Below are 13661 nucleotides of genomic sequence, written 5' to 3' on the forward strand. Positions count from 1 at the left end.
CCTTAATAATTTTTTAACATGGCGCCTCGCATTTCCATTTGGTGCTGGACTCCGCAAATTATGTAACCAGTCCTGAGGAACAGTGCCTCGGGGACCAGGTGCGGCACTCTGGGAGTCTCAGCTGTCCCATCGAGTTATGAGCCAAACTCTAGCATGACCCCACATTTTGGTTCTTTTGGTCATTTCAGCAAGGATACCATATTTGGAACAAAGTCAGTGATGAAAATATTTTGTACTAAACCTGTGCCATTTCATACAAGCTTCCAGATATATTTGTTTTGAAAAACGCAACCTCATCACTGGGCAGAAGGCATCTTCCCACTCCTAGCCTTTCTTTCCTTGAGAAGAGAGTGCAATTAGGGTGAGTTCTTTCTCCCTTGGACCTTCTTCCATCTGCCAGGGAGATGGAGCATGTTTCAACAGTAAATTTAGGCTGGGCGCAGTGACTCACACCTGTAATCCCAACACTTTGGGAGGCTGAGGCAGGAGGATCGCTAGAGGCCAGGAGTTTGAGACTAGCCTGGGCAACATAGTGAGACCCCCACCCCAACAACAACAAAAAATTTTTAATTAAAAAAAATTAGGCATGGTGGTACATGCCTGTAGTCCTAGCTACTTGGGAGGGTGAGGTGAAAGGATTGCTTGAGCCCAGGAGTTCGAGGCTGCAGTGAGCCATGATCACATCACTGCACTCTAGCCAGGGCAACAGAACAAGATCCTGTCTCAAAAAAAACATAGTAAATTTGGGGACAATGAGCGGGGCTTGTTCAGTTCTGCTCCTCCCCTTCTCCTCTTTCTGGGGAAGAAGAGAAGGGGGAGTCCCAGGTGACCAAGTAGGTGAATCCTTCTAATTCTTGGGTTCCATATGAGGAAACCCATTCGGCTCTTGCACTGAGCCATGCCCTTCAACCAGCCTTATCAGTAACAACAGTGACATGCTGGCTTTCAACTGTTATTCCATTGGCTTACTCAATTTGTTCAGTTCTTGGTTGGGAATAGGGTTGCTATATATTGGACACCCTCAATGACTCCAACAACCACCCAAACCCCTGCCATCCATCTTGTGACCTAGAACAATACTTAATTAAAACACCCCCCTCACTACAAGGAAGTACGACAGGTCCTAGGAAGAGTGCTGGATTTGTTGCATCTCAAAATTGAAAGGCCCCTTGGCTTGAGAAGGAGAAACTCCAAGGAGACTAAAAGCATAGTACATTAGTTCTCAATCTTTAGTGTGCACCAGAATCATCCAGAAGGCCTGTCAAAATGGATTTAACTCTTGGCCTCATTCCAGAGTTTCAGATTCTGTAGATCTGGGTGGGGAATCTAAGAATGTGCATGTCTCTCAAGTTCCCAGGTGATGCTGAGGCTGCTGGTCTGGGAACCCCACTTGGAGAGCCACTGGCCTGATATAAAATGACTTCACTCTGCTATTACAGAGTAGCAATTAGAGCCCAGGTATCCTGTGCTCTAGCCAATGCCCTTCTCGGTCCATCTTCTTGTCCATTGGTTGCACCTTCCTCAGCCCTGGCTGGAAGTTCCCTTGGCTGCAGTTTTTAGACTTGCACTCAACACTTAAGCTGAACATGCTCTCCTCTTCAAAATAATGTCTATAAACAGCCTAGCGCTTCCTAGGAAAAAAACACTTCAATACTAAGTATTTCTGGCACCAACACCTATTATAAGAAACATGAAAAGAGAAAGTGTTTTATGAAGAAAAATAAGTACAATTCAGGATAAACTTAAAGCAAATGTCATCAGGCCCAGGACCAAGAACCAAAAAAGTTGGTCAATTTTTTTTTATCCTTCTATGGTACATTCTATGTTTATTTTGCTAAAAACAAATAAGAAAACTTCTTGTACTTACCCAGAGTATTGGTAGCAAAGTTTTTTTCAAGTCCATCTTCTGTGAGCGCTCTTTTATTGACCATGCAACCTGCATTATTGATCTAAAAATTATAGTTCCCATTTCAAAATAAAGAAAAATAGGGCCAAAAGACCTATTTCCGTCCCCACACCTCCACTACCCCACCCCCAGCTCTTTCTCAACTTTCAAGTGACAATGACAATTTGCTCAACTAATTCTTCACTCCAAACCCTTTGCAGGAAAATACCACTTGTGCAGAGGATTCAGACACAGAACTGTGCAAAGATCGCCAAGTGAGACAGCTTGGCCAGGCAACCTAATTCGTGAGAGAGTGCTCTGGAAATTCATCTAGTCCAGAACGGTCCAATAGAAATATCTAATCTTAAGATTTCTAGTAGCCACATTAAAAAGGTAATAAGAATCTGGTAAAATTAATTTAATAATATATTTAACCAAATATATCCAAAATAGCACATTTTAACATGGAATCAATATAGAGTATTAATAAGATGGCATACATAATTTTTTTCAGGCTTTGAAACCTGCTAACTTATACACTTACAACACATCTCAGTTTGGACTAGCTACATTTCAAATGCTTCACAGCCATACTGGATAGCACAATTCCAAACTCTGGAACAACGTTTTAGAGCACATCAGAAACTCTTTGGATAGAAAAGCAACTTAGCTCAAAGTAGAGTATCTGGGAAGAGCACACTGGGACTCTTTCTATCTGAGTCCACCCAGGCTCTCCGTGGAGTTTTGTGCTAATTATGTTACTAAAAGATTTGCCTGTCTGCAGGAGGTATTCTTTTGGACAAAAAGAGCTTCTAATTTCAACACACCAATCCCCAAATCTACAGAACCGAGAAATATTTATATACAAATCATCATTTTATAAAACATGGAACACATCTATCCTCCCACAACACCTACCCAGTGGATGGCCCTTTCGTTTCCCCACTAATCTAACCACATGCGTCTCCTCTTAAATCCAATGAGTAAACTTGATTCCATGAACAGGCCCAAGCATAACAGAGTCTTACTAAGATTCTTCCATAAAGACATGCAAACATACATATCCGTCCACATCCACAGATGGAAACAATGGGCCAACATGACTTTATTCTCCACTTATGTTTACAAAGCTCACCAGAACATGGAGTTTATGTTCCTGCTTGAAATTTTCAACAAATTTCCAGATTTGCTTGGGATCAGACAAGTCCATAATGTGCAGAAAAATGTTCTAAATTAGAAAGCAAAAAAAAAAACCCTTTTTAAAAAGATATAAACTAGCACTTTTAATTTTAAAAAAGTACACGGTTTTTAAAAAGCAAATACTTTGAAATGATATAAAATGGAAAATACCAGTCCCACTCCTCAAAAATAAACCATTGTTCAGTTTTTTGTGAATCATCCAGAAATATTTTAAGCATATACTATATATACAATATATATATTTTAAGATACATATTATATATATATATATATATATACACCACACAAATAGGATCAGACTATGCATTGTTCTACATCCATCTTTTTCACTTAACAATATGTCTTTTAGTTTTCGGCGGTAAAAACAATTTTTACTTTTTTATTTTATTGTGATAAGAATACTTAATATGAGATCTACCCTCTTAACAAAATTTCCAGCATGCCGACTAGGTACAATGTTGTACAGTGCACCTCTAGAGTTTATTCACCTTGCCTAACTGAAACTTGGTGCCCTTTGATAGTAATTCCACATTTCTCCTTTCCCCCAGCCCCTGGCAACCACCATTCCACTCTTTGGTTCTATGAATTCTGAGTACTATGGATACCTCACATAAGTGAAATCGAATAGTCTTTGTCTTTCTGTGCCTGGCTTATTGAACTTGGGTTAGGTCCTCCAGGTTCATCCATGTCATTGCAGGATTTCTTTCCTTTTAAGGCTGAATGATATTCCAATGTGTGTAGGTATGTACCACATTTTCTTTGTCCATTCATCTGTTGATGGACATTTAAGTTGTTTCCACATCTTGGCTATTGTGAATAATGCTGCAATGGACATGGCGGTGCTAATGGCTCTTCAGGATCCTGATTTCAGTTCCCTTGGATAAGTACCCAGAAGTGCAATTGCTGGGTCAGATGGTAGCTCTATTTTGAATTTTTTGAGGAACCTCCATACTGTTTTCCATACAGGCTGCACCATTTTGCATTTCCACAAATGGTGTGCAAGGGTTCCAATTTCTCCACAACCTAACAAACATTTTTTGTCTTTTGTTTTTTTAACAATAGCATCCTGAGAGGTGTGAGGTGATATTTCACTCTAGTTTTGATTTGCATTTCCCTGACGACTACTGACATTGAAAGTATTTTTTCATATATGTGTTGGCCATTTGTTTTTTGTTTGTTTTTTCTTGAGAAAAAGAGTGCCACTGCACTCTGTTGTCCAGGCTAGAGTGCAGTGGCATGATTTTGGCTCACTGCAACCTCTGCCTCCCAGGTTCAAGTGATTCTCCTGCCTCAGCCTCCCAAGTAGCTGGGACTAGAGGTGCATGCCACCATGCTCACCTAATTTTTAGATTTTTAGGAGAGACGGTGTTTCACCATGTTGGCCAGGCTGGTCTTGAACTCCTGACCTCAAGTGATCTGCCTGCCTTGGCCTCCCAAAGTTCTGGGATTACAGGCATGAGCCACCATGCCCAGCTTGTGTTGGCCATTTGTATATCTTCTTTGGAGAAATGTCTATTCAAGTCCTTAGAACATTTTCAAATCGGGTTATAAGTTGCGTCGTCGTTTGTTTGTTTTGCTATTGAGTTGTAGGACTTACAAGAGGTCTTGGAGATGATTTTGTTATATATGAATCCACCCTATTCCTTTTAATGACTACATAACTTTCCTTTGCATGGATATGTCAGGGTTTCCTGCTGCTCTTTTTTTTTTGGTCAAAAGTTTGCTCTTCAGACAGTATCTTAGGCACATCATAAATAAGATGACAACTTCTGCTGTGACCCTTAGTCCTTGCTCATGACACTTTTCAATCTCTGCCTTGTATCATGGTTATCACTGGACACAGCCACCTCCCCAGGAGGCTTAGAACTCCATGAGTAAGGGACCCTGTCTAATGCGCCGTTTCTCCTTATGGTATTACACACAGTCATAGGCATGGTAGTTGACTAACAAACCTTGGCTGTTTAAACCTTTTTCTCTGTACCCAGTACCTAAGTCCAAACTTGCATTCTTAGCATCCAATGAATGCAACGGCATCCTCTCTGAGCATCAGTGGACATACGTGACTTATCACTAACCCAAGGCAGAGGGCACCTACGTACTGAACCTACAGACGAGGATCTCAGCAAGAGCCACAACTCCTTTGACAAAGCAGAGAAGTTCTGTGCCCTGCCTGAGTTTCCCCATTAATCAAGCTATAAAACTCAAAGCTGTAGTCAGAATTTATTTCTACTCATCTTAAAACATATTGTTTTCTCACCTGAGACAAATGAGACAAAGCAACTCCACATTTTCATGACTCAGAAAGTCTAGTCAGGTTGAACACCACATTCAGCTTAAGCCTGGCCCAACTGAATATTCCTCTGCCTTCAAAGGATAGGAAAAATGTTGTCTGTACAGAGCTATTCTCTTCTAAAATGTCTGTGAAGGCCCTCACCCAGCCAGAGCGAAAAAGGCTGCTGAGTCATATCTGAGTCAGCCAGGAGCCTGTACCAATGACTGCAAACTGAGCCTAGACACCTCATCCTTCCATTTTGAGGCCTTGTCTGCAACCACCCTAAAACTCCCTCCTACCAGAAAGCGCTGTATAACATGTATACAAAATCCAGGTTAAAACAGCAACAAAATTCAAGTGAACTAAAAGCAATTCTGCTTTAAACATTCCACAAGTTCTCTGAGCTTCCTGGAAGCGCCTGAGATGTCTCAGAGTGAAAAGGAGGTAGCAGCAGGGAAGAGAGAAGCTGGTGACATGAAGCACATGAAAAGAGGAAGGAAATCATCTGTGTCCCTCTGAGGCAAAACAGGAGGCCACAAAGCACCCAGAAGGAGAGGCCGGCAGTCTGCTGTGGCCAGGAGAAGGAACTAGAAACAGGTGCATGTGTGTAAAAGTCCCAATCTGCGGAGCCACACAATGAGAAGGCTCAACTTAGGAGCCACTGGGCCCCACTGTGATACAAGCATGGTTACTGAAAGTGAACAAAACAAAACTCAACTGGGACCCTTTCTGCAGACGAGCCACCATCTATAGCGGCTGTGTGACCCAGGAGTCATGAGGTGACATCATGGGGACTGATCCTCCCATCAGAGCAGTTCCCACAATGAGCACAGTAAACAGTGCATGGAGGTGTTTTGTTAGGTAGAAGTCATTCTGGAGAAATGAGGTGGTATTTTATAAAACCACTGAGGTCTTGGGAAGCTAAATCAACCATTCTCAAGAAGCTAGAAATCCACATTGGCTTGGAAGAGCTAGAGAGTCAAAACCCGTTTTTTATCGTGGTGTGTGATGTTGATGGAGTCAATCCCCTACAAGACATAAGTGCTTTCACAGAACCTTCCAGCCACATCAGGAGGCCTGCAGGACTGAAAAACGTTGCCCAGGCACCTGTCCCTCTGTGATCTTTCCCTCTAAAACCCATAACTCCAGTGTAATCATGAGGAAGACATCAGACAAATCCCAACTGTGAGAGCCTATCCCAAAAATAGCCTATCTCAAAAAGCCGATCTCAAAAATCCTGAGAGCCTATCTCAAAAAATAATAAATAAAATAGAAGGTTTTTTTTTGTTTGTTTGTTTGTTTAATGTTACCCATGGAGATAACTGCTAGACAAAAGTCTGGAGCCATGTAGTAAGGTGCGGCTGAACTGCAACCAGAAGCCTGGGGAAAAAGGTCCACCCTGTTTCTCCCCTAGGCCCTTTGGGAGCATAGTGTCCAGTGGACTAGTGAGCCAGGAGTCTGCTCTACAGTAACCAGTACTCCTTTCCCCAAGCTTAAGCCACATATGACCTCTCTGAAATATCACCTCGGCATGATATTCACCTCTCTATATGGCCAAACACCTGATCTTACCAAGCCAGCGTGTACAAGCAGCTGAGATCCCCACGTGACCTTGAGTCTTACCTGGTGCCTGCGCTCCCTGGCTCAGCTGGCCTGCTGCACACCTCACCCAGACCTTCCTGCCCAAGGGACCTTCTTTCTTTGATGTTCACCCAACCATGCAGGCAGGACCAGCTGCTCCACTGCCCTCACAGCTCTACCACACATCTCTTCTGCTTCTGGGGGCTTGCAGGCTTCCACCTCCCACTGAACAGGGCCTAAGCACTGATTAAACAGAACACACTTGAAGCACAGAATGTAAGGTTGGGAGTGGTAATATTAGTATAAACAATAATGATAATACCAACAATAATAATAGTAGCTACTTCTATTGATTGAGAGCTGTTTGTTCTTAGGATACCCTGAGGTTCCCATCTTGTAGCCCTCATCATGTTATTTCAGTAACGTCTAACAGACACCTCTTTCAACAGAGGGAATTGAATGCAGGGATTGATTTCCCAGGTGATTAAGGAAGGTGAGAATTCAACCAGGATTGGTGAAGTAACCCAGAGATTAGTAACAACAGGAAACTACCACCAGCCCTAGGCTCAAGGAACAAAGGGAGAACGCAGTGTGGCCTGAGCCCGGGAACCAGAAGGAAGAACCAGAGAGGAGATTCAGCCATCACCAGGGAAGCCAATATCTCAATTCCCCCCTTCCTTGCACCTACCAATCTTCCTCTAATAACTGCCATTGGCCAAACCCAGCCAAAAGCTGTCTGGTTGTAGGAGCTGAAGAAACACATACCTTGGGGTTCATACTATTTGTCCCCCAACCCACCCCCACTGTGACACACAGCATGGTGGCCAGGCCCAGGGCAGGCACACACACTTCAAGGAAACTGCTTGTTAATCACTTGTATCCTGCACAAGACTGTCTGGGGCTGTGTCTGTCCCAATCACTGTGTCTCCAGCTGTTTGGCATACGGTTCACCCTTAAATACATGTTAAAAAACTAATAAAGTCAAGTTACCCCTATTTTTTAATGAGGAAATGAAGGTTCAGGGAAGCTAAGAACTTTGCCCAAGCTCACAGGCCAGAAAGTGCAAAATCAGGACTCGTATCAGAGCCCAACTCTCTCCTTCATACCGTACTTTTGTGTGTGGGCTGCCTACCAAAGGTAGACCAGATGAAGCTGTGGAGTGAGGCCTCTTCATAAGCAGGGAGGGGGCAGCTGATCCCTGGCAGAGCCTGGAGGAGACACTGAGTCAGGGAAACCACAGACACTGGCATAAGCAGACAGGTACCCTCATCCTGGACGCTCCACCTCTGAGTACTGGAGGCCACTTATAAACCCGAGAGAGCAGTGAATGTCCTGTGTGTGCATTCAAATCCCGCCGAGTGTATCTGTATGGAGCTGAGCAAGGCAGTAGGCAAGGGTTTGCTTTCTCCCCAGTGCAGGAACATGCTTGCTCCCCTTTTCAGCTCTCTATCCCTCCTAAACATGGTGGAATTAGATATAAGCCAAACAGATCCATATTATCATCGTTTTCCATTTAAATATACTTTTTAAAGCCTGTGGCCCACATCACAGCAGGCTGGAATCCTGGCAAACTTCCTCCTGCCCGCGGCCTGAGATTAGTATTCTTGTTGCATCCTGCAGCAGCACCACTGAAAGTTATCAGCAGGCAGACAGCCAGCTTTCAGTCTCGAGAACTGCAGCCCGCAGATCGCAGCGGCACTTGCAGACATTAGAGGAAGATTTAGAGACCCTCACACTCGCCGCCAGCACTAAGCCTCCGTAAGGCACCTGATGGCATGAGACTGGGGATTTCCACGAGAAAGGGAAAGGAACAGACACTTGGTGTGAAAATGTTATTTCAAAGTCGATGCAAAATATTCCATCCTAGACAGGGGCATTCTTCTCTTTGGCCAGGGTCCATGCCTGAGGGTGGGTACTGTCTGTCCCTCCCCAGCTCCCCTCCTACAGGCCCTCCAATTGTGGGGTCTCCTAGAGAAGAGGTAGGAATGGAATGAGGATGTTCTTTAGTGACAGTGAGCGAGCAGCCATGACTGAGGGTCCTTTTGGGGGTCAGGGTTTTCCATTCAGGGCCAGCCTTATGGCTGCACGATGTATCACGGGAATATGATCTATACAGCTGCACAGGCCCTGCGATTGGAAAGGCCTCAAGCTTGGTTTAATGTTCTGCCTTTGTTGTGTAGAAATTCTAAATAACTTTTACACAAGGGTCTTGCATTTTCATTTTGTACTGATCCTCACTAATTATGTAGCCAATCCTGGTTCCAGCTCTTTCAGAAGAGAAAGACCACAAAATGCGAGGCAGCTCTGAAAGCTCGTGTCAGAAAGCAGCTCTCATCAAGACCCAAATGCTGCCGGTGTTTCTCTTTATTAGAAGACATAGGGTCAATGCATGGCTCCGTGGCACCCGGGTGACCCTTGCTGTGTGTTGCTGATGTGGGCTCCCTCTGAGGTGAGGAGCCTGCAAGTATCACTGTCCAGTGTAATGGGCCTCTGCCTGCTGGCCTCTGCTGGCTTCACAGGCAGCTCAGGACCATGCAGTCAAGCCTCAGTACCCCCACTTATCCCTTTGTCAAACCTAGCCATCCAAAAGCAGGGCCCAGCTCTCTGCTGGCCAAGGCTGCTTCCAAAGCAGAAGCACAAACACAGGCCATCTTCAACCCAGGGAAAGCGGGCAGGAGTCCAGCCTGCTCACAGCTGACCATGGAGGCGAGGAAACCCAGCAGGAGGGGTGACGAGCTGCTCACCTGGTTACCGCTCTCCCGGATGATCTCACCCCTGGCATCTTCTGCTCGGGCTTGATCTCGACAAACCAGGTGAACTGTGCCACCTGGTGGAATTCAATGAAACCATCTGTGAGTTAACAGCGAGCGCTACAGAAACCAGCTCTTCCTAATGAAAAATGAAGACATACGGGCTCACAACTGACACTCTTCTGTTAAACCTAGACAGGTGGTTCCCAGAGTTAAGAGCAGCAAGGGTGATCGTGAAGGAGGTACTGGAACCTTATTGCCTATCTGTGTTGACAGTGCATCTGGAATAACATCCTGATTTTTTGAGGGCCTGAACACATCAAGGATAAGAAACATTGATCTGGGTCACATCTGCCTCCCTAGCATCTAGCATAGTAGCTGACCCAGGTGTGTTAAACCTGGCTGCACTTTAGACTCACCTAGGGAGCTTTTAAAGATCTAGGCAATAGGCCCAGGCCTGGGTATGTTTTACAAGCTCCCCTGGTGATGTAATGTTCAGCCAAAGTAGACAGCCACTTGCCTAGCATGTAGTAGAGACTCAAGTATTGACTGAATGTTGAATCCATCAGCAGCCCTCATATTATCCCAGCAAATGCCACACCATCATCAATCAAGGTCAATTTAAAGCAGAATGCCTTCCCCATGGAAGCTAAGAACGAATCATTATGGAGTCTGCTTTCTTTACTAAAAATCACCCACTTGATTAAATGGGGTGTTTCATGGGAGGCTACAGGCTAACCACAACACTAGCCCCTCTTCTCTCTCCTCCTCTCCACACTTCAGAGTGCTTCCCAGCTGCTAAGATGCAATTAATCCTCTCCCTGGCTTGGCAGATAATTAAATAAAGCTTCAAATGATATAATAGTCCCCTGAAAAATGCCTAACTTGGATTTATAGAGAGGAAAAAAGAAAACATCTTCAGCATCTTAAAAAGTGATAAATTCACAGCCTAGTTCCCCACCTTCTGCTGGAACATCCATTCTTCCTGAAGAGGCTCTGGAGAGATGCAGCAAACTTTCCTAGCCACTGCAGAGCCATCTGGTGACCCAGGATCGTTGAGCTCATGCAGGAAATTCTGGCATTTACCAGGAGGAAGACTTCTGCTGACTGAAGACTTTACAGGGCACCTGAAGCACCTCTTTATAGTCAAGGTTAGGGGAGGGAAGTGGGAGGCTGCTCTAGCCCTGGAGGCTGGACCCCAGCAAGGAGGAAGTTTAGTTCAAAGCACTCCTCTCTCCAGGTATTTTGGGGGCCTTGGTTCATAACTACCATCCACATCCAAACTGCAGTGGACTTCGAGGCTCCCCCTCCCCCTGTCTCTCACCCCAGGAGAGTCTCATTGAGAAGACATGAGTTAGAGACCAGGTGTTCATGTTTTGTTTTGTTTTTTTAATTAAATTCCACTGGGGATTCTGATGTCCAGGGTTTGCTTGAGTCCTTCGCTGTTCTTAATCAGAAAACACTGGAACACGTGCGCAGGACCCCAAGCTCGCCTGTGAATTAATTAAGTGTTGAGGAAAGGGCTTCTGTTGCTCTAGCCACCTCTAGCTCAAAACTCAGAAAGCTGGCAGCTGTGCCCAGAACCACGGGATCGCCGTCCAGGACTTCCTGACCTGCCTGTGACACAGGGTGCCCTGCTCAGTGTGGACCAGCCGCAATCTGGCCGTGGGGCTCAGTGGACACACGTGTTAGCAGCTGCTTACCTCGCTTGGCGATTTGAAGGGCAGTTGCTTTGCCAATGCCGCTGTTTCCTCCAGTGACCAAAAAGACTCTTCCAGGAACCTGGACCTCCAAGTCATAAGGGACAAAGTCTTTAGATGCAGATTCATAGCCACTCCTAGAAAGAGCAGACCCACGGGAAGACCAGCTGTAAGGAGTGGGGAACACAAACCCCTGCAGGAGAAAGCCTAATTCTAGGATGGGCATTATTGCTCTCTCCGCCTCTCCCAACACATCACGAAACTCCTTTCTCCCTGACCCTCCCTGCTCTTGCAAACACCACTATCTCAGGGCCTGCATTTCCTGGACCCTGATCTTCCCAAACTTTTGGAAATATTGGAAATTCCAACATTCTGGCATCCAAATTGTCTTCCTCTGACTGCCCCGATCCTGGGGAGTGGCAAAAAAAAAAAAAATCCCTTGACAGATGAATTACTCTTTTCCCCTTTGTGGGGGGCATGTTTCAGGAAGCTTAGGAGACCATTTGCATTGTGCTTATTGCATTGCAGGACAGATATCCTTCCCTACTTGGAGAAACGGGGGAGATTTGCAAGCAGGGAATAAAGGAGGACGACGGTAGAGTTATTTAAGCTCTGCACCCATCAGAGGAAGCCAAGGCTCCTTCAGAGACACAAGGTGTGCACTGCACAGCTCTAGGAAGTGCCATTCGGATCAGAATGATGGGAAATTTGTATCTGCATCATGATAATGTTCTGGCAGGTGGCAGAAAAGCATATTGCAGAAGAGGTATTTTTTCTGATTTGCACAAAGGCATCATATTGGATAGATGCAACTGTGAGTTCCTTAACTGTTTCTTTCTCCCATTCCTTTTGTGATACCTCTCTACCTTTACTCTTCTAGTATTTCCTGGCTATGAAACTGGCTAAGGGCAGTGGTGGCAGAATGGTGGGGTTGGCAGGAGGAGGCCCAGAGGGCAGACTCTGCCCACACACAGGCAGGCTGGGGTCTCAGAGCTTACATCTCTCACCCACGGAGCCGAGAGATTTCTCCCTTGCAATGCAGAATGGGACTCTGATCTCAAGGCTCCACAGATGCTGACAGCCCTCCCACAGGACATGTTTACAAAAGGGTAGCCAAACTGTTACAGTTTACAAAAGGCGTACCTGTCCCATGCCCTGGTACAGCAAACTGCCAGTTACATGCTCTGGAACTCAGGGAAGTGGCCAAAGGATGTTTATGTGCTTGGGTTTGGTTTGAAAGTCATTGCCACAGGGCAGGCATGGCCACTTGTTTCAGTCAAGCCAGATGTTCTTAAGAGAACAAGAAAAATGTTCCTGTGTTCACCATCTGTAACTCACCAGAACATGCAGGGCAGCTTAGAGAACACCCTACCCATTGCTTCTGCTGAGTGGCAAGCAAGACTTCTTATTCCAAAGCCTTCCTGAAAGGTTGACTTGAAACTAAAAAATATCAGTAACAAGGGCTTGAACAACCTGGGTTTAAGTCACAGCTCAGCCTCTTACTAGCTGTGCAATCTTGTGTGTTGATTTAATCTTTCTGAACTCTTATCTCCTCATCTGCAGAAAGGGAATAATAAGATATACCCCTTGGGAAGCCTAAATGAGATGCCGTGTGTAAGGCACTTATGACAGCACTTGGAACATATTAGGAGCTCAATAATTTGCAGTTGACATTATTATTATTTTTGGAGACAGAGTCCCACTCTGTCGCCCAGGATGGAGTGCAGTGGCACGATCTCGGCTCACTGCAACCTACACCTCCCCGGTTCAAGTGATTCTCCCGCCTCAGCCTCCTGAGTAGCTGGAGTTATAAGTGCCCGTCACCGGGCCTGTCACCACGCCCGGCTAATTTTTGTATTTTTTAGTAGAGACGAGTTTTCACCATGTTGGCCAGGCTGGTCTCGAACACCTGACCTCAGGTGATCCGCCCACCTCGGCTTCCCAAAATGCTGGGATTACAGACATGAGCCACCGTACCCAGACAACATTATGATTATCACTATTAATAATGACTGTACCGTCCATGTTCAAACTTGAGCTCATTTGGCTCCCAAGCCTTCAAATCAGTAGGGACTTTGAGAGCATTTTAAACTACAAAGAGGGAACTGGAAGATTTTTTTCCCCCTATACACAGACGTGAGCCCTGGAATCTCTGTGAAAGGCTTTTCCAGGAGAGGCAACGGCCTGGGTCAGTGAATAGGGGCTTAGCTAGGAGGAGGCATTGTGGGGAATGAGTGAGAACTTCCCAAATACAATAGAGCCAGAAAAAAAGC

At 45.3% G+C, this 13661-nt stretch overlaps 1 protein-coding gene across 8 annotated transcripts in view; it reads right to left on the reverse strand.

Annotated features, from left to right (window-relative positions):
- DHRS12 (dehydrogenase/reductase 12) overlaps positions 1 to 13661 on the reverse strand; it is a 58511-nt gene that overhangs the window by 42436 nt on the left and 2414 nt on the right. For 7 of the 8 annotated variants that reach the window (XM_055244847.2, XM_063619264.1, XM_063619265.1 and 4 more), the window contains exons 2-5: positions 11392 to 11525; positions 9683 to 9765; positions 3021 to 3113; positions 1868 to 1949 (exon numbers count right to left, since the gene is read on the reverse strand). In XM_055244847.2, the coding sequence (XP_055100822.1) occupies positions 1868 to 1949; positions 3021 to 3113; positions 9683 to 9765; positions 11392 to 11525 (392 nt within the window). The remainder of the gene's footprint in view (positions 1 to 1867; positions 1950 to 3020; positions 3114 to 9682; positions 9766 to 11391; positions 11526 to 13661) is intronic. The other variant, XM_055244852.2, reaches the window with a different exon arrangement.

This window comes from Symphalangus syndactylus, chromosome 15, assembly GCF_028878055.3.
Source record: "Symphalangus syndactylus isolate Jambi chromosome 15, NHGRI_mSymSyn1-v2.1_pri, whole genome shotgun sequence".
Lineage (NCBI taxonomy): Eukaryota > Metazoa > Chordata > Mammalia > Primates > Hylobatidae > Symphalangus > Symphalangus syndactylus.